At 34.1% G+C, this 21,485-nt stretch overlaps 1 protein-coding gene across 16 annotated transcripts in view; it reads left to right on the top strand.

The window, feature by feature from the left end:
- Positions 1–21,485, top strand: part of BIRC6 (baculoviral IAP repeat containing 6) — a 215,065-nt gene that overhangs the window by 120,928 nt on the left and 72,652 nt on the right. For all 16 annotated transcript variants that reach the window (XR_015137258.1, XM_086327523.1, XM_086327522.1 and 13 more), the window contains 13 exons: positions 788–963; positions 1,925–2,021; positions 2,169–2,363; positions 3,167–3,367; positions 7,146–7,425; positions 9,043–9,299; positions 9,545–9,653; positions 11,804–12,025; positions 12,996–13,776; positions 15,220–15,363; positions 15,797–15,926; positions 19,366–19,497; positions 20,451–20,618. Coding sequence is in view for 15 of the 16 variants with exons in the window: in XM_086327523.1 (XP_086183649.1) it covers positions 788–963; positions 1,925–2,021; positions 2,169–2,363; positions 3,167–3,367; positions 7,146–7,425; positions 9,043–9,299; positions 9,545–9,653; positions 11,804–12,025; positions 12,996–13,776; positions 15,220–15,363; positions 15,797–15,926; positions 19,366–19,497; positions 20,451–20,618 (2,892 nt within the window). In the remaining variant the exon portion in view is untranslated. The remainder of the gene's footprint in view (positions 1–787; positions 964–1,924; positions 2,022–2,168; positions 2,364–3,166; positions 3,368–7,145; positions 7,426–9,042; positions 9,300–9,544; positions 9,654–11,803; positions 12,026–12,995; positions 13,777–15,219; positions 15,364–15,796; positions 15,927–19,365; positions 19,498–20,450; positions 20,619–21,485) is intronic.

Genomic DNA, 21,485 nt, shown 5'->3' with positions numbered 1-21,485 from the left:
AGAAAATAACCTGTATGGAATTAAATTAAGAAAAGGAAGCAGTTTTGTAAGCTAGGCACCATAATTTATAGTCATATATCTCTAACGTTTTAAAGGTGAAGAATTAGACATCAGATTTTGTATTAGGGAATGAGTAGATTTTATTTACTTACAGTTTCTTATAACGTGAAGTATAAATTTTTGTTCAAGTTGTAACAGTTTCAATGACACATCGATGTAAAATATATATATTGTTTCTTTTCTACTTCTTTGAAAGCTAATATGTTAATTATTTTACACTAATTAAGTTTCAGTAAATTGTATCAAAATCCATTCCTGATGTAATTTTGCTTATTAGTATTTCTTCCTTCATGTAAGGGAAAAAAAACTATTGTCTTTTTGATTAAAAGTTTTAAAGTATAGTTGCATAATAGTATCAGTTATTTTTCTCTGCTTTTCTTCTTGATATGTATAATGTGTTCCTCAGTTGTGTGATAGAACGACTTTTTTATATTGTTACCAACAACAGACGTATCTTCTATAAAAAGATAACCAAAAATTATTCTCTAGTGAATGTTATGTTAGGTATTTTAATTTCTAGACATGCATATATGTATATAGACACACAACACACGGACCCACACAACACACGGACCCACACACAACACACGGACCCACACACAGCTGTTTTGTATGCATTCTTCAGTGGTTTGGGGGAAAAATGGCTTGTAAGACTCTCTATTTAAATTATTACTGGTTTTTAAGGATTTGCTTTGTAAAAAATGTGTAAACTTTTTATTTAAACTAGGAGCAAGTGGATTGCATCTCACTAAACATGAAAACTTTCATGGTGGGTTAGATGCCATATCAGTTGGGGATGGACTGTTTACCATACTGACAACTCTTAGTAAAAAAGCATCTACAGTTCATATGATGCTGCAGCCAATTTTAACCTACATGGCCTGTGGATATATGGGCAGACAGGTAAGTTCAATCCAGCAACAATTGCAGTGATTTAAGTAGTAAATAGCAATGGGAGCAGAGAATTATCTGTAAGACAGAGACAAATAGAGTATTCTAGTTATATATTGGAAAATGAACAGAATCAGCAGATGAGAACTGTAGATTAATAATACAAGTTGAAGAGAAGTCAAAGTAAACTATAGTGATGTAAGAGTAAAATGTTTTTAAATTTTAAGATTTTCCTTCCATTGTCTTAGGAAGTAGTTCTTTCCTTTTCCCTAGAAATAGCATAGTTGAATACCAACATGTTCTACATAGAAGTATGTATGAAAATTTAATATGAGTATTTTTTTTCAAGCTTAAGTTGCATATTTAGTTTCCTTTCAGTTAAAAGAGGTTAGAGTAATTTTAAAAGAGAAGTAGGTTAGAATGTTATTACTTTTAAAATTTCCTTTTTCAAAATGAGATTTTAGGAGCCAGTGTGATTATTTTACCTTCTAGTCTATTTACTATTTTTTTTTTTGAAAAGCAGATTTTAAAATATAATTTCTTAAGGAATCTTTTATATGTCATTGTATAATTATCATTTTCATAAATATGTATTGAATCTGTATATATATTTCCCCATTGGAAGATACAGGGATAAGTATTTGAGAAGGCTGCATTTTTAAAGGAAAGTACTGTCTAGTGGAAAAGGAAATCAGTGCACATTAAGGTAGAAAATGATAATACTAGGTAAAGACAGACACAAAAAGTGCTGAGTTCAGAGAGGAGACTGTTCACTTACCTTCTGACACAGGCAAGATTTCTTAAATATTTTGGCAGACATTTTATATTAAGTGATTTAGGTTAAGGTTACCATTTTATAATAATTAAATATAAAAGAATGGTATATTCAGTGAAACTTAATTGTCCTAATTCATAGTAAATTAATAATGACCTTTTAAAAATCACAGCATACATGTATGGTTTATTTTTTTAGGGCTCTCTTGCTACTTGCCAGTTATCTGAACCATTACTGTGGTTCATTCTGAGAGTACTGGATACTAGTGATGCCTTGAAAGCGTTCCATGATATGGGTAAGGGAAAATTTCCAAAACTGCCTTTTAAGTGTAATGTTAAGTAGTACAGTATGTTCTTATTTTGGTAGTCTTCTGTGAGAGTTGACTTGGTATCAAATCATCTGTGTTAAGATAATTTTAATTTAGTGTTCTTTATAAATTTAGGTGGTGTTCAGCTCATTTGCAACAATATGGTTACTAGTACAAGGGCTATTGTAAACACTGCAAGAAGTATGGTATCAACTATTATGAAATTTCTTGACTCTGGTCCAAATAAAGCTGTTGACAGCACTTTGAAAACAAGGATCCTAGCTTCTGAGCCTGACAATGCAGAAGGAATCCATAACTTTGCACCCCTGGGTAAGAAAACAGTTATTTCATCTTATGGGTGTGAATTTAAATAATAGTTAATTGGCTGGTATGAAGCAAAAGTAGTTGTCAAAATAAATTGATTGAGTTATAATGTCACCATTTTAATAAAAAACCATTGATTTTAAAGGCACTAGTTTTCCAAACTGTCTACTGATTAGAAGGAAGTTTTTATTTGTTCTTTAGTAGGAAAATTTGTTTTTATTTCTGAGTTTAAATAGACACAATTTGTGAAACTAGGTAGTATAGATTCTTATGTCAGTTTTCAGTATAACTGTTTGTTTTACAAAGCTTGCTCCTTGTTATTTTGAGTGATTTTTTTTTTAAATGAAGTTTAAAATTTATATAGTTATTCCTTTTTCCAGTCTACATAGTTTCTTTTTGTATTTTTTTTCATATTTGTAACTCATAAATATTGACAATTTAGAATAAAGATGATTATTTTCAAGTTTATTTTTTATTATCAAGTATATTTTATTTTCAAGGCTGTATTGAACATTAGTTTTTACTTAAATCATTCGAGAATTACTGTGCTCGGTTTGTTGTTGCTTGTTTAGTTTTCATTTGACATGTTAGTATATAGAAATTATATACGACCTTGCCAGTTGACTGGATGTCCTGATTATTTGTGAATACTGTGACAAATTATGCTAAGTATATTAAGTGCATTCATAATATTAAATATTCATGTTTTTAGCTAATTTTTCTACTGTAATTATTGTGATTTGAATAGCTCTTGATGCTTTATTAGGTTTCTTTTGCAAGTTTTTATTTTATTTGAAATACTTCTGTAGGTACAATCACATCTAGCAGTCCCACTGCCCAACCAGCTGAGGTGCTTTTGCAGGCCACGCCCCCCCATAGAAGAGCTCGCTCTGCTGCTTGGTCCTACATCTTTCTGCCAGAGGAGGCTTGGTGCGACCTTACCATTCACCTTCCTGCAGCAGTGCTCCTTAAAGAGATACATATCCAACCTCACCTGGCATCTCTTGCAAGTGAGTAATAATTTGTTTAAAGATCCATCATGAAAATAAACTATAACATATAGGAGCATTTAAAAAATGAGAAATATACTTAGCAAACTAGATAAACTTAGATAAAATTGCCAGATAGCTTAATTTTGAACTATTTAATATAATATTAACATTACCACCACATCATTTACCATCAAATGAATTGGCATGACTATTCCCCTGAAATAAACAGAATGTGTGATGAAACTTAAGGAAATATATCCAAGGTGTGTATTATTTTGCCTTTCACATTCTCCCAAATTTATTGCACTATAGCATTAAGATAAAATGAGTTAGTTTGTACAACTGTAGATAGCTTTCTTAGTTTTTCTGCTCCTCAGTCCTAGCTCTGTAATGTGAAATTAACATAGATTCCCTTCCCATTGTAAGGTAATTACTTCTGCAAAGAATTTTTTATTGTAATATGTAGAGTTTGATATTTTAAATATTATGACCTTTAAATTTTTAATGTTTTGAGTATCATCCATTTGATGATGCATTTTCATTTAATACACTTTGTTGTAACTTTGCAAGGGAAATAATTAATTGTAAAGAATTTTTTAAAAATAAGTTACACATTAAAAGAAGAAGGAACTCTTTAAAGCATTCATGAAGAAATATGAAGTACTATTTTACATTTGTGCTGGTTCCCAAATTCTTTCAATATAAATATAATGATTTATACATAATTGTTGAAGTTGTGACAGTCATTTATCTTCATTGATTGATTCTCATTGCTATCATATGTCACTCAATAATTTAATGTAGATCTATGGGAAATTTTGTACACCACTGGCATATTTGGAAGAATAAATTTTTATACTTATTTGCAAGATTAGATTATTATTATACCCTAACAGAGTTGTAGAATCCACACATACCAGATTAAAATAGATATAATGAATAAAATGACAGAAAAAAGTAGATAAATGCAGTGTTTTGGCAGGTCAAAAATAAATATATTACATGGCAAAATATAAGTCATTATAACCTCCAACAGTGTAAGACTTAGAAGATAATCTAAGATGAGGAGGAAACTGCTTATTTGGGAAGGAGAAAGTGGCTTTGAATTGTAGCTAGAATTTATACATAGTACTTTGGACAGGAAGGATGTTAAAATGGAGGACTCTTGTACATTATGACAAATCAATAGATTACATGTTTTCTAACACAAATGTGCTTAATACTTTTGGTTTGAGATCAGAGCACAAACTAAAGATACAGAATATTCCAGTAGAAATAAGATAGCCTTTAGAATCAAAATATGGGCTTAAACATAAACCCATGTACCCTTATAAAATGTACCCTTTATTCATGTGAGGGTTTGGATTATTTAATCTCTTTCCATCAGTTTGTATTGGTAGAGTCAAAGAGATTATATAATGTGGATAATACTTCCTTGAAAGGTTAAGATTAAATTTAAAAATTATGTGGCTTACCTAGTTCTCTGTGCAAACCAGGGGTATAATTGGCATATAATAAAAGTTACTTCCTGATTTTATAGTTGACATTAAAATCAAGGTTCAAAGGTTGTTTTAGTTGATAGATAAATTCATTAAATGTTCTTCCCTGTTTGTGAGAATTTTCCCATAGCAACTGCCAGTTAATTACTTGGTTGTGTGTGTGTGCTCAGTAGCGTCAGACTCTTTGTGACACTGTGGACTGTTGCCTACCAGGCTCCTCTGTTGATGAAATTACCCAGGCAAGAATGTTGGAGCAGGTTGCCATTTCCTACTCTAAGGGATCTTGCCACCCAGGGATTGAACACATCTCTTGCATTGATAGGCAGATTCTTTACCACTGCAGCACCCAATTACTTTATTCAGTTCAGTTCAGTTCAGTTCAGTCGCTCAGTCGTGTCCGACTCTTTGCAACTCCTTGGACTGCGGCATGCCAGGCTTCCCTGTCCATCACCAACTCCCAGAGTTTACTCAAACTCATGTCCGTTGAGTCGATAATGCCATCCAACCATCTCATCCTCTGTCATCCCCTTCTCCTCCCACCTTCAATCTTTCCCAGCATCGAGGTTTTTTCCAATGAGTCAGTTTTTCCCATTAGGTGGCCAGAGTATTGAAGTCAGCTTTAGCATCAGTCCTTCCAGTGAATATTCAGGACTGATTTCCTTTAGGATGGACTGGTTGGATCTCCTGACAGTCCAAGGAACTCTCAAGAGTCTTCTCCAACACCACAGTTCAAAAGCATCAATTCTTCGGGCAGCGCAGCTTTCTTTATAGTCCAACTCTCACATCCATACATGACTACTGTAAGAACCATAGCTTTGACTAGACGGACAGACCTTTGGTTGCAAAGTAATGTCTCTGCTTTTTGATATGCTATTTAGGTTGGTCATAACTTTTCTTCCAAGGAGTAAGTATCTTTTAATTTCATGGGTGCAGTCACCATCTGCAGTGATTTTGGAGCCCAGAAAATAAAGTCTGCCACTGTTTCCATTGTTTCCCCATCTATGTGCCATGAAGTGATGGGACCAGATGCCATGATCTTAATTTTCTGAATGTTGAGTTTTAAGCCAACTTTTTCACTCTCCTCTTTAACTGTCATCAAGAGGCTCTTTAGTTCTTCACTTTCTGCCGTAAGTTGGTGTCATCTGCATATCTGAGCTTATTGATATTTCTCCCGGTAATCTTGATTCCAGCTTGTGCTTCATCCAGCCTGGCATTTCTCATGATATACTCTGCATAGAAGTTAAATAAGCAGGGTGACAATATACAGCCTTGATGTACTCCTTTTCCTATTTGGAACCAGTCTGTTGTTCCATGTCCAATTCTATCTGTTGCTTCTTGAGTTGCATACAGATTTCTCAGGAGGCAGGTCAGGTGGTCTGGTATTCCCAACTCTTTATGAATTTTCCACAGTTTGTTGTGATCCGCACAGTCAAAGGCTTTGGCATAGTCAATAAAGCAGAAGTAGATGTTTTTCTGGAACTCTTGCTTTTTCAATTACTTCATTTGGCCTCCTTAAATTTTAGCAGGAAATTATTTTAAATATTCTGAATGTTTACATTTTGAAAGGCAAAAAAGGATCAGAGGTGAAAACAATTTTTAAACTCAAATGTGTTTAAAATCATAGCAATGTGATAGTAGTGAAATAATGAGTTTATGAAAAGGTACTTTTAAAGTCACATTCTTCCTAAATTATATACAGCTGTAAACCACAGCATACTAATCAAACACCCCATTTTGCTGGTGATAATTCTGAGAGTAGAAATAACAGAGTAATTGCCTGTTTTTGTTTTCTTCAAGAAGATGAAGTGTATGTAGATTGCATGTCTTCAGTTGCTCTGTTTTTAGGTTAATGTTAGAATTTTTTATGTGCAATTTTTGTTATACTATAAATTTCATATAATAGCTCCAAAATCAATTATAATGAAAGTTAGTGACAAAGTATGACTTAGCGTATACATATTTTTCTTATGAATTCATAATGAATTATAACTGAAAGCTGCCATTTTACTGTAAGGTAAAGTCACTCAGTCGTGTCCAGGTCTTTGCGACCCCATGGACTGTAACCTACCAGGCTTCTCCGTCCATGGGATTTTCCAGGCAAGAGTACTGGAGTGGGTTGCCATTTCCTTTTCCAGGAGATCTTCCTGACCCAGGGATTGAACCTGGGTCTCCCGCATTGTAGGCAGATGCTTTACCATCTAAGCCACCAGGGAAGTCCATTTTACTGTAGTTGCCATTAAAATATGAACTCGCGTTTACTTTTTCTTTAGTAATTGTTTAATTTTCTCTTCCTGTAGCCTGCCCCTCCTCAGTGTCTGTAGAAGTAAGTGCAGATGGAGTAAACATGCTTCCATTGTCCACTCCTGTTGTCACAAGTGGTCTTACCTACATAAAAATTCAACTTGTGAAAGCTGAAGTAGCTTCCGCTGTCTGCCTTAGACTCCATCGTCCACGAGATGCCAGCACACTAGGCCTTTCACAGATCAAATTACTGGGCCTCACTGCTTTTGGTACCACTTCTTCAGCAACAGTTAATAACCCCTTTCTTCCATCTGAAGATCAGGTATCCAAAACAAGGTATGTAGTTCCTCATTCTTAAGAAAAACCTTTCTGTGCTTTTCATGAAATTTATTCTGTGGTTTCTTTGTTTATTTTGAGTTTAGAAAATTCTTTGTTTCATAGGTTTCTAAATAATGTCATAAATTTTTAAGTGTCAGATCAGATCAGTCGCTCAGTCATGTCCGACTCTTTGCGACCCCATGAATCACAGCACGCCAGGCCTCCCTGTCCATCACCAACTCCCGGAGTTCACTGAGACTCACGTCCACCGAGTCAGTGATGCCATCCAGCCATCTCATCCTCTGTCGTCCCCTTCTCCTCTTGCCCCCAATCCCTCCCAGCATCTGAGTCTTTTCCAGTGAGTCAACTCTTCGCATGAGGTGACCATAATAAAGAATAATTGCATAGAAACAGAACTTTGAGGCTGGTTAAAATTGAGATTCATGTGTGTTTAAATTTTGAGATGATCTGTGATGTGCTTTATGTAGGTGTAAGTTCCACTTCTTTGGACTGTAGTCTTATGTAAGCATTTCCAAATGCCTATCCCCAAGAGAATATCTGAATCAAACAAGTTGACCACACAGATAAGCACCTGGTCTGTTATACAGTAATTCTTAAGAATACTGGCCAGTCAGTATGGATTAATATGGCCATATTATGGCCATGGGTCAATATGGCCATTAATATGGCCAGTCAGTAAAGGGTTTGATATGAACCATACAAATTGATACAAACTGACCAAACAAAGAAGGACGTGAATGTGTCCTTTAATTTACATTCGTCTGGTAAATTTGGATGTTTGAAATTTTTATAGATTGGTTTTATTGTATGTTTTACCTGAGGAAGAAAATTGGAATTTCTTTTTTATTTTCAAGCTGCTGGGTCTTTTCAGTTTTGCAATTCTGTGATCCTGTGCAGTTTATATTTATGCATATATGTATATACAAAACTATTTCCTGACTAAATAAAAAGCAAGTTCATAATTCCTAAATGTGACTTGTACTTAAGTATTTTTATTTTGTGTGTTATAGGGGAAACTTGCTGTGTGTTTAACTCTTATTGATGTTATAGTATTCTAAAAATATTCTTTTTTTAACATAGATTGGTGCTACCTACTTATGAAATACAACATGCTGGTTATTTTCTCTGCTCGATAAGGCACAAATTTTTTTTTTTTTACCACAGATCTCCTCTTTTTTTTTTTTTAAAGAGTCTTTGCATGTAGCCCATTACAGAGTATCGAGTAGAGTTCCCTGTGCTATATAGCAGGTTCTTAGTAGTTATCTCTTTCATATATAGTAGTGTGTGTATGTCAACCCCAATCTTCCAGTTTATCCCTGGTAACTATAAGTTTGTTTTCTATATCCATGCCTCTGTTTCAGTTTTGTAAGTAAGTTCATTTGTACACCGCCACCCTTTTCTTAAATAATCCACATGTAAGTGATACCATGTCATTTTTGTCTTTCTGTGTATGACTTCATTCAGTAAGACAACCTGTCTATGACAATCTGTCTACAACTTGCTGATCTTGGACGTGTTTTGTTTGATCTTGGAAAAGTTTTTACTTCAGAAGTCTGAAGTAATTTAAGCTACTTAAATTAACCCGTATAGGCTGTTTTGTGTTTTGTATTTCAGTATTGGATGGTTACGGTTATTACATCATTGCCTTACTCACATAAGTGATCTGGAAGGAATGATGGCAAGTGCAGCTGCACCTACTGCTAATTTGCTACAGACTTGTGCTGCCTTACTGATGTCTCCGTACTGTGGAATGCATTCACCCAACATTGAGGTTGTGCTCGTCAAGATAGGACTTCAGTCCACTCGAATTGGCCTAAAGCTTATAGACATTCTTCTGAGAAATTGTGCAGCATCAGGCAGTGATCCTACAGGTGACAATTAATTTTGATATTTGAATTTTTACATATCTACAGAGAAACAATATTTGAACTATGATGTTTGATTAATTCCGTTTCCAAAATTAATTTCCATATGGCTTCATTATTTTTGGAGTTTGATTTGTTGTTGTTGTTGAATTTTATAGAAGTTATGTTTAATGAATAATTTAAATTGAGCGAATCTTTTCATCTCATTTGCTTATTTAGCAAATTTTTCCTTTTGATTCTCTTTTTACAAGATTTAAATAGCCCTTTACTTTTTGGAAGACTGAATGGACTCTCTTCTGACTCTACGATAGATATTCTTTATCAGCTTGGAACAACTCAGGATCCTGGAACAAAAGATAGGTATGTGGTGATCTCATTTTTCACACAAGAACATATGTACACATAATCTCATGTAGTGGATTTTACTAATAATGCTTTTTTTAAAGATCTTTTTGTAAAAGTTAAGCTTAGGTATTACTAAACTTACAGAAATAAAGGAATATTCTGTCTATATTAGATACCTGGACTATTTTGATAATAGTAATGGTTTCACTGATTATTTATATTACCCACTGACATCTTTTCATTAGATTCTTTCCCTTCTTTCTCCTGCTTCTTACCACAAAGTGAGACACTGTCATCCAAGTAAATAATACTGATTGTTTCACCTAAATGTTTACTGATCTTTCAGTATAGGTAATTTTAGCTATGTTTTACTAATGTAGTTCTTCCTTGATGTCTTTTACCTTCAAATTCATAAGAAGTGCAAGTGTCTTTGAAACATGCTTTTGTTTGTATAAGTAATATGAATTATCTTTATGCTGGAGACTGTTTCCTGAGTTAATATCCTGTTAAGTATGTTGAATATTTTATATTCAATTAAGATTCTTTATTTTTATTAATTTGTATTTAAAGTGAAAGCATTTGGTATGTTGTTAAACATCTTCATGAATTATTAACAGATTATTAATTTTTTGGTGGGTTCATACTCATTTTACAGCTGTTCACTGAGTAGTTGGTATGTGTCTGGCATTGTGCTAATACTAGAGAGATCAAGTTTATTCAGTCCAACTTGGACTTTCAGGACTGAGGAGACAGAACAGTGTCCCTAATAAGGGGAGATTTATGTAGGTCAGACTGAAGGGCATGAATTAGAGTGCCTGGCAGTGAAGTCATCTTGGAAAAATTGTTACTTATTCCCTGATATTTCCTTTCATTAATTTTAAATTCATTGCATTCATGTACTCCAGGTTAAAAATATTTAAAGAATATATTTAACAAAGTAAAATTAGTTTGTCAGATAACTTCAAAATATTGAATAGGCTGACTTCCTTTCCATTAAACTTTTGCTTTATATAAACTGTATGATAACTATATTATATTTAAAAATATATTGGAATATGTTTTGACAAAGTGAATAGTAATTAAAGTCAAATTTGAATCATAATGATTAATAGGGTTAAAAATATGTGCTAAATATTTTTCTGGAATAGGTTTCCTGCAGTCTTGTGGTTATTTTATTTTTAACTTTTTTTAATCATAAAAAGAAATTGCGCTTAAAATTACTTTCTTAGAATAATGCAAATATAGCTGTTTCAGAATATTTTAGAATTGATATTAATGACAAGATTTTGGCTGCTGTTTTTCTAGGAAATGTTACTTTTCCCTAATTGCCTCATCTCCCTTCTTTTCCAGTGATTTTTCCTTATTTCTTATCATATGCAATTTAAAGCAGTTGATCCTTCAGTCCTTCAGGGTAGAGAGAGGGATTAAGTGGTATAATACCCTTTCCAACTCCCATTTCTTTTAACGTTAAGTGAAGAATCTTGTGCTCTAAACTAGACATTTAAAAGTAAACAAAACAAAGATAAACAGTGTTTTAAGAACTTGACAATAAATCTACCCCCCCCCCCTTAAAAATACAAAGTTCAAAGCATTGCTTTAAAAAGTCTTTTGCTTTCATTTTGTGGTCCCAGCTCTAGGCAATGGAGTGTAGTAGGGTGGCACTTGAAAACGTATGTGTGTTGAGGCTGTTGGGTTGTCAGAGGGCAGGAGGTGGGTGGCTGGTACTAGTATTTGGGGACCGGAGATGTGAAACACGGTATATTGCATGAGATTCTGCACAATGAAGAGCTGACCCCCAATCACTGCTCTACGGTATGTGGATTTATTATAAAAAGAGTAAAAATTTAGAGGATAAAATTAGTTTTTTTAAACTGTATATCCTGTAATTCTAGACATTTATATGTTCTGTCATAAATGAGGTAAGAATCAATATTTATATACTGATTAGATGAGTTATTGCAGATATTTTCATCACTTAAATAGGTATTATTGGAAAATTAGAATTACTTTGACATTATTGATTGCATAATTCCTTTTCCCTCCTATTTTAAATTAAAATTACTGAGAATACTCATGTATTATTTTCATATATACATTGTTTACATGCAGTGGTGGAATTTATCTGTAGTATCATTGATTATTTGAATTCATCTTCTTTTTTTAAGAATTCAGGCCTTGTTAAAATGGGTCAGTGATTCTGCAAGAGTGGCTGCTATGAAAAGAAGTGGCAGGATGAGTTACATGTGTCCTAACTCTTCATCAATAGAGTATGGTCTTCTGATGCCATCTCCTTCTCATTTGCACTGTGTAGCAGCAATTTTGTGGCACAGTTACGAACTGCTGGTAGAATATGATTTACCAGCACTGCTAGACCGAGAACTCTTCGAGTAAGTATGATTTACGAAATTCGTTTTCTCCCCAGTATTAGATCACTTTAGGTTTTTACTTGATAAAGCAGCATTTTTGTATGCTTAGTTGTATAAAAAGAAAGTGCTAGATAAGTATAAATGATATCATTTTGAAATGAGATGCTACTCAAATTTAATCTTCATGTTTTAAGAAGCTGTACTAATGTCATTGCTGCTTTTCCCACCTAAATTTGGAATGTGTAATGTATTCTGCAGTTCACATTGTTTATTCTCTTTTGTAAATTTACTCACCAGATTCTTTTATCTTTAATGTACAACTTTGGAGGGAAAGTGTAACTAGAAATTTTAAAAGACTGCTTTAAACGGTTCTTCCAGTTGTTTGTTTTTCATTCTTTCTAGACAGCTATGATTGTTCTTTTGACTAGAAGTTTCCACTTAACCCACATTTCTTCACCATATGCAGTTAAGGCTTTATTGAGCTGACTGCCTAATAACTCTATGGCAAAATATAATATTTATTTCTGAAGAGTTCTATGACTCATAAAGGGTTGGCTTTTTTTTCTCTAGTTTGTCATTTTTGCTTTTTTTAGTTGGCATAATCCATGATTTATTAGTGAAGCTCACTAATAGTTTTCATTTTGCAGACATGAATTAAAACGATTAATCATGTCAAATTTAATCTAAACATTTCTTTGCTATAATTTTTTCATTATTTCCTGTATGTCATTTTTTTTTTTTAGGTCACACAGAGAATGGTAGAACCATTTTGATAGAGATCTCAGTTTTCTGTGCTCATCTTGCAAGTCTTACTTCAGCCTACTGAAGTACTTAATGATGTTTATTAGAACCAATCTTGCTGAGACATTATAGTGTCCTAATACTGAATGTTAGACTGTGTAATTTTCATCAGAGTGATTTCTAGTAGAAATAATGGACAGTGAGGTCTTCCTAAAATTTTTTTTTAAACGTGGTATCTTTTATTCCTTAGGTTACTTTTTAATTGGTCCATGTCTCTTCCCTGCAATATGGTTTTGAAGAAAGCTGTGGACAGTCTGCTCTGCTCGATGTGTCACATACACCCAAGCTATTTTTCTTTGCTCATGGGCTGGATGGGCATTACCCCTCCCCCAGTGCAGTGTCACCATGGACTGTCCATGACAGATGATAGCAAAAAGCAAGATCTCAGTTCATCTTTAACAGACGACTCTAAAAATGCACAAGCACCTCTTGCCCTAACTGAATCACATTTGGCAACCCTTGCTTCCTCTTCTCAATCTCCAGAAGCTATCAAACAATTATTGGACTCGGGTTTGCCTTCTCTTCTTGTGAGGAGTCTGGCTAGTTTTTGTTTTAACCACACTTCTTACTCTGAAAGCATTGCTCAATCAGTAGACACTTCCCAGGACAAACTGAGACGGCACCACGTTCCCCAACAGTGTAATAAGATGCCCATCACAGCAGACCTGGTTGCTCCTGTTCTTAGGTTTTTGACAGAAGTTGGCAATAGCCATATTATGAAAGACTGGCTTGGTGGGTCCGAAGTCAATCCACTGTGGACAGCGCTTCTGTTTTTACTGTGTCACTCTGGGTCCACCTCTGGAGGGCACAGCCTAAGCGCACAACAGACCAGTGCGAGATCGGCTTCTCTTTCCTCAGCTGCTACAACAGGATTGACTACTCAGCAGAGGACAGCAATCGAGAATGCGACTGTTGCATTCTTTCTGCAGTGCATTTCATGTCACCCTAATAATCAAAAGCTGATGGCCCAGGTAAGAGTAGAAAAACTGCCTTCTGTTCCAGGTGTCTTATTATTTTAATGTGCTGTCACATAACACTCTTGAAATTAGTTCAGAAAGTGGCATGTATTAGGGCCAGGTGATGATGAAGTTTCCTGTTGGGTGCATTTAAGGATTTGAATTTAAACCATAATTAATATTAAGTACTGATATCTCTTCCCTCCTCTCTTCACTTGTTAACCTAAGTCAGTTATTCTTTTTGATGAATGACGGACAAACTCTTCAAGATTCTAGCTAAAGGTCAAACATTCCTCTTTTTTAAAAATCTACCCCCAATACAATGCTTCAGCTCTTGGAACAAGATTGACCACTTAAAGGTGGCCATTGAAGGCCTCATCTGCATCAAGGCATTACATTTTGTAGTAACTGGATTGTTAAAAGCTGTTGATTTGCTTCTAATGAAGCACATTAGAGTAGGTTTCAGATAGGAGACTCTTGACAAATCACATTCAAAGTATGAAAGATTATTGTATTGAGTCTGGGGGCCAAGAATCTTGAAAGCTGGAATTATCTCTAAAATAATTCTGGTTCCTTTTTTCCAGATTTTGCTTGTTCCAGCTGTTGTGATCTTCAACAAGTTTTAAACTATAAAAGGGACATAGTAATACCTGCCTCTCAAAAGACTTTTTTTTTGAGAGGATTATAATGTAAACAAGCATGCTGTGCTGTGTATACTAGCATAGTGCTTGTTTGAGACTTGGTTCAGTTCAGTTCAGTTCAGTTGCTCGGTCGTGTCCAACCCTGTGAGACATGGTAGACACCAATAAATAGGAACGAGCATGTACTCCCTTATTTAATAGTGCTTATCCAGGTTAAACTATTAATATCTAAAAGGATGAGCTATTATAGTTTTAAAAAATTACCAAATGACTTAACTTTTAGAAGAGGAAAATACTTTATTGCCTCAGCTATATTATTGGGAAACTATTTACTTAATGTGCCTAATTTGAAAGAAATGCTTAAATTACCAATTTAAGTCCTTAAATATGAGTGTTTGAAAATTTGGTTTCTGCCTGTGGGTAGAGTGAAACTTTCTGTTCCATTGTCTTCTGTCCTAGTTTTCTCTCTTAGTTTCTTGTTAAGGCTTTATTTTATATTTTTAATATTTTTTTTTCAGAATTTTTATTGTATAGTAACCATATTCAGATATTGATTGAAGTTAAAATTAATTTGGTTTTGCCAGGTATTTTTTGAAAACCCTGTACTAGTAACTTCTCTTATCCACAGAAATTTCTGATTCACTTTTAACTTCATGTCTACCTCTTACTCATTTAAGATGGAATAATATATTCTTTAATTGCTAATTTGATGAATTGAAACATACTTATTAATCCACATTAAAAATTTCCTCTTTATTCTTTAAAGTAAAAAGCTGGAAGTGCCACGTTTAACTTTTTAAATCTCTCACTTTGTCAGGTTCTCTGTGAACTGTTTCAGACATCTCCTCAAAGAGGGAACCTTCCAACATCAGGCAATATTTCAGGGTTTGTACGTAGATTATTTTTGCAGTTGATGCTGGAGGATGAGAAAGTGACAATGTTTCTTCAGTCTCCCTGTCCAGTGAGTATTTAACAATTAAATTAAATCTTAATGATGAACTGTGTGTAAAGATATTTTATGTTTTCATATCAGAGCTTACAGTTATCTCTGTTCTCATTTCTAATACAGCAGAATGAAACTATGATAGCTTTTATACTTAATGATAGGACTTAGAAATCTCAGCTAACTCTCTGTCTGGAATAACGTAGTTGTAAATTGCCATGAATAGTATAATTTGATTTGGGAGGAAAAGTGGCAGATTGTTGGGTATAACAGTGCTAATGCAAAATTTGACCAACAAATCACGACAGACATGCCACATTTGAAGAAATACAGAAAATAAGCTCGTATATTTTTGTATGCATTATTGAATTTTTATTCTTTTATGCTTTTGAAGTTATTATATAATGACATATATTTCAAAAAAATTTCTTTTTTATTTCTTGATTTGCAGCTGTACAAGGGGAGAATTAATGCTACTAGCCACGTCATCCAGCATCCAATGTATGGAGCGGGCCACAAATTCCGAACACTTCATTTGCCAGTCTCAACAACATTATCAGAAGTTCTGGACAGAGTGTCAGGCAAGTCAGATTTAAATATTTATTTTTCTGTAACTATGTTATATGTATATAGGAATTTTATCATTTTTATAATTTTACTACATTCACTCAGGAGCTATTTAATGACATGAAATGGTCAAGATGGTTTCACATTTCAAAACATGGATGCTGTGTACAAAATGTATAATACATTCCAGCACCAGTAATTCTTTTGTTTTTATGTGTGTTGTGTTTAGTAGTGGCAGAACGGGCAGTTGGAAATGGCGACAAGCTTTGGGAAGCTATTGATGGAACTTTCTCGAGATAAACCATAAAGCTATTTTATAGTAGATGACTTGCACAGTATATTAGGTTGAATGACAGCATTCTAAGTAATAAACGTTTACTAAATCTAGGGGATAAATGAATGGTCAGTAGGTAGAATCGGCTGGTGACTTTATTGTTTATAACAGTGAGGAAGACAGAAATTTTCCCCTAGATTTCTTGTCTGTGTTTCAAGAGCTCTAAGTTGATGCCTTTAAATAGGATATAAGTTTCTGAAGTAAAAGCATTTTGGGGGTAGAATGCCAGTTAACTGTGGTGAGTTTCACTTTTTTTGCCTTTCTGAAATCCTAGCCAGTGATGAATTCATTGAGTATCTGCTATGTGTAAGCACAGTAATTTCTTCTAGGGCTGTAACAGTGAGTAGGACACATACTCTGCCTCTCAGAGTATTTATGATATTTTGTGTATTGTCAGAATAAAAAACAAACTGAAAATTTAAATATTTGCAATTTAAATATAAGTCAGTGTGTTTCTAAGTCTTTGAGCAACACTTAACTGGAAAAAGTTAGGAGTTCCCAAAAAACTGGCATAATCTATTTATTAGTTGGAAATATTAATCCAAATTTGAAATAAAAGACTGAGTTGAAGAGACTGGGGAGTTGTTACCGTACATATTTGGGCTTCCCTGGTAGCTCAGCTGGTAAAGAATTCGCCTGCAGTGCAGGAGACCCTGGTTCAATTACTGAGTCGGGAAGATACCCTGGAGAAGGGAGAGGTTACCCACTCCAGTATTCTTGCACTTCCCTGGTGGCTCAGATGGTAAAGAGCCTGCCTGCAGTGTGAGAGACCTGTGTTCGATCCCTGGTTTGAGAAGATCCCCTGGAGGAGGGTATGGCAACCCTCTCCAGTATTCTGGCCTGGAGAATCCCCATGGACAGAGAAGCCTGACAGGCTGTAGTCCCTGGGGTTGCAGAGTCAGACACGACTGAGCGACTAAGCACACCAAACATACTTACATAGACGGTAAGTTAAATCACTTGAGTGAATATGATCACTTTGAGAAAATAAAGTAGAAAAGATTGTTTATCGGTTTTAGACACTGCATGTAACACGAATGTGTGCATATTATAATAATATTTTCCTACATTTTACATATTACACAGTAAAGTGTTATATTCTAACATTTATAATATATTCTATTATAAATGTCTAACGTTTTTTTCTTACTTGAAAACCTCCACCTTACCTGTTATAGCTAAACTTTGTGAAAATTTGATTTTACACACTTTTTTCTACATTTCAGTTTTCTAAAAGTGTGCCTTTTACATGATGAAGAAAAAATTTCTAATTAAAGGAAGGAAGTGAACAAGAGTACTGAAATTCAGCTTTTGAGATGACAATATTTAACTTAATCGAAATGTATAGACATAGTACCAAATAACTGGAAGTTTAACATTTTATTTATCTTTACCATAAATGAATTCTGTTTTCTAAAATGTCTTGTTCTGTCATTTAGAATATTGAGCAAAATAGCTCCCTTTATTATCTAAAAATTAAAAATAAAACTGATGGCTGTGGAAGAACAGTATCCTACTAAAAAGTCCAACTGAGTTATCCTTAGCAAATACCAGAAACTTCTAAGTGCCTGCTTTAACCTCTGGTCAGCAGTACTTTGGTCTTTAAACTGTATTTGTATTCTTTAGTCACATCTCATGATACAGTAACATGTGCATATGTATTTTACTAATATTCTTGAAAACAAAGAATCCAAAATTATTTAAGTGGTCCCTTTACCTGCTTCTATTGTTTTTAACTGTATTGCTTTCAAATAATGATTGTTTGTTGTTTTTTTTTTTAATTTCTGTCATTGTTTTTAAGCAGTTTGACTATTACTATCATCAGATAATATGCCTTGTAGTTTTCTTCATGTTTTTATGATTTCAGTTTTTTGACTTAAATCTGTGTGTTTATGAATTTTATCAGATTTGGAAATGTTTTGCCTGTTAGTTTCTCGAATATATTTGTCTTCCCATAACTCTGCTCTTTTAGTGATTCTAAATACACATTTATTAGGCCTCTTGAAGTTGTTTTGCAGCTCACTGAAGCTCTGTCCTTTTTTCCCCCATTTCCCCCAAATGTTCCCCCTCAAAACTTTTTGAGTTTCTTAGTAATTGGAGAAGGCAATGGCACCCCACTCCAGTACTCTTGCCTGGAAAATCCCATGGACGGAGGACCCTGGTAGGCTGCAGTCCATGAGGTCGCTAAGAGTCAGACACGACTGAGTGACTTTGCTTTGACTTTTCACTTTCATGCATTGGAGAAGGAAATGGCAACCCACTCCAGTATTCTTGCCTGGAGAATCCCAGGGCCGGGGGAGCCTGGCGGGCTGCCGTCTGTGGGGTCGCACAGAGTCAGACACGACTGAATCGACTTAGCAGCAGCAGCAGCAGCAGCAGTGGTTAAATAAGATCATTGTATGGTCATCATTTATTTCATGATTTATAATAGCATGCCATATTCAAAAGCATGAAAGAAAATATTAACTCAGAGTAATGACTATCTGTGAAACTCCTTGGTATTCATTCTTAAAGTACTTGTAAAATATGTCATTTTATCTAAGATTCCTAGCCAAATAAAAATAATAAAACCAGCAACCTCTGTTCCTTAAACTTGTTTGGTTATACTCCTATTTGTAGCAGGAGAATTCTAATGTAATGCATATTAGAATTAATTCTGAGCTTGAGTTCCATATTGCCCTTTACAGATTGTATCAGTAACCTTGCTAAGACTGTTTCCTTCTTTTGAAAATAATATTTCTCCTTGATATGCATGTTGTGAGGACTGAAATATATAGATATAGGTGATAAGCAGATTGATCTATGCCTAAAATAAAACAGAAGTTCTTGATAATAGTTTTAAAAACTGCCTCTAGAGGTAGTACCATTATAATATAAAAAATATTTTTTAGAGATTGGAGTTTAGGTATCCTGGCCTAAGGAGAATGATGAATCCCTTTCATTGATAAAATCAATGAGAATTGAATGTGTCACACTTGCCTTCGTAATATTTTTTCCAGACCATTTATATTGCCTTTGTGTTAGTTATAATATAATCTTGTGTAAAGTCCCCTAAGATATTATTTCCCTTCTTAATGATTTTTGAGAATCAATGTATTTTACACAAAAATTTCTTATAGATACACCAAGTATCACTGCTAAACTAATCAGTGAACAAAAAGATGACAAGGAAAAGAAAAACCATGAAGAAAAAGAAAAAGTTAAGGCAGAAAATGGATTTCAGGATAATTACAGTGTTGTTGTTGCTTCAGGTATGATTTTTTCGTATATAATCTTGATTTTGTTGGTTTCTATAAAGTGTAACATTTATAGGAACTTCATGTAATAAACAGTATTAATGTAAAAAGCTGGTGTAATGATGTCTTAATATTAAATACACAATGGTTGTATCAGAAATCAGTTACTCTTTGGCATTGGAATTATTAAACTTATTTTGTGCTTACTGTATCTCATCAGATGCTGAACATGTGTTAATAGTTTAGATGCTGCATTTCAACTTGACAGTGTACAGACACTTATACTCTAAAAGTTCACTAAGTCTTAAGGAATTTTTCTGTAATTTTTTTTTAATATAAAATACAAATTGAAAAAGTATTCAGTAGTTTTCACTTACGATATTGTGCTCATTCCATAAAATTAGAAAATAAAAATCTTCAAAAGAAAATTGGTTGAAAACTGAGTTTTTACTATATTAGATGCAGGAAAAATTGGTCAAGATAAGGGATAATCTTGGAGGATGTTTTTCTTAACAAAATTCTTAGTTCAGAAGAGAAAGCTCAACCTAGATTACATTTCTTCTTAAATAGAAGACATATATTGGTTTAATCTGTTCTTTCTCAGAGAAAAATTAAGAACACAAGCTTTTCTGTACATATTTGCACAAAATTACTTTCCAGTAAATGGATGCTCATCTACATGTATTTCAGAGAATACAGGAATTAATTTATACTTTCTTGAAAAATAGTTACACATGCATCCAGTTATTCATTGTGGTGGTTTAGTTGCTAAATCATGTGCAGTTATTCATGAAGTATAATAAATGACAAATAGGATCAAATACAAATAGGATCAAGAGATTAGATACTACAGGAAAAGAAATACTTGAGTCTTTTGGTGTTCCTGGTGCTTTAGTAATATATTGTGGAAATGCACTTTTACTTCATTAGTGTGTTGGCTATGTAACGTTTTTGTTTGTTTGTTTTAGGGCTGAAGTCCCAATCTAAACGTGCTGTGTCATCTACGCCACCTCGCCCACCATCCAGGAGGGGGAGGACAATGCCTGATAAAACAGGAAGTGCCTCCTCAGGAGCAGACGCTGCCAGCAAGATAATTACGGTCCCTGTGTTTCACCTGTTCCACAAACTCTTAGCTGGTAATGTTCACAATGATAAAGCATATCAAAAATTTTAGTAATCTTACAAATGAGTAAATCACGTGTCATAACCAGAATCATGTTTAATCAGATGCTGTTGATGAGATAAATAATTTGGTGAGACTTTTATACATACAGATCTCTCCAAGAAAAGTGAGAATAAAAAGAAAGTAACTTATTTGATACCCTTTTTAAACATTATAATGTTGCAGTTTTGCACTAGCTTCTTAAATTTTGTTATGAATGTGCTATAAAATGATCAGTAAAATTAATGTTTAGTTAATTCATAACAAGTTATACAGGACATAGCATGAGGTTAATTTTAAAGAACTAGTTCTAGCAGTGGAATTCTTAGATGTAGCCCTGATAGTTAAGCTTCCTGTCTTCCTGAATCATATTCTTTGACCAGTATATTTTCCTTTTGTCGAGGTAATAGCCATTTTATCTGCATGTGTGTGCTGTATCATTATAATCAAATTGCCGACTAACTTTGGATTTTACTTCTTAGCTTTAGACATTGTTGATTTCTACAGAGGTCAGTAAAGTATGCCAGGTAGACTGGATGTTTCTTTTTATAAAAACGTTTTCATAGGAATACAGCTATACCCATTCTATATACAAGACAGCAAAAGAGACAAAGATGTAAAGAACAGACTTTAGGGCTATATGGGAGAAGGAGAGGGTGGGATGATTTGAAAGAATAGCATTGAAACATGTATATCACCATATGTAAAATAGATGACCAGTATAAGTTTGATGCATGAAGCAGGGCACTCAAAGCTGGTGCTCTGGGACAACCCAAAAGGATGGGGTGGGGAGGGAGGTCGGGAGGGGGTTCAGGACGGGGGGACTCATGTGCACCCATGG

This window comes from Bos grunniens, chromosome 11 (genome assembly GCF_055505025.1).
Source record: "Bos grunniens cultivar Pamir isolate PY7600 chromosome 11, Bosgru_T2T1.0, whole genome shotgun sequence".
Lineage (NCBI taxonomy): Eukaryota > Metazoa > Chordata > Mammalia > Artiodactyla > Bovidae > Bos > Bos grunniens.
Note: the sequence above shows the minus strand (reverse complement) of the source record. Positions and strands in the feature narration are given on the sequence as shown.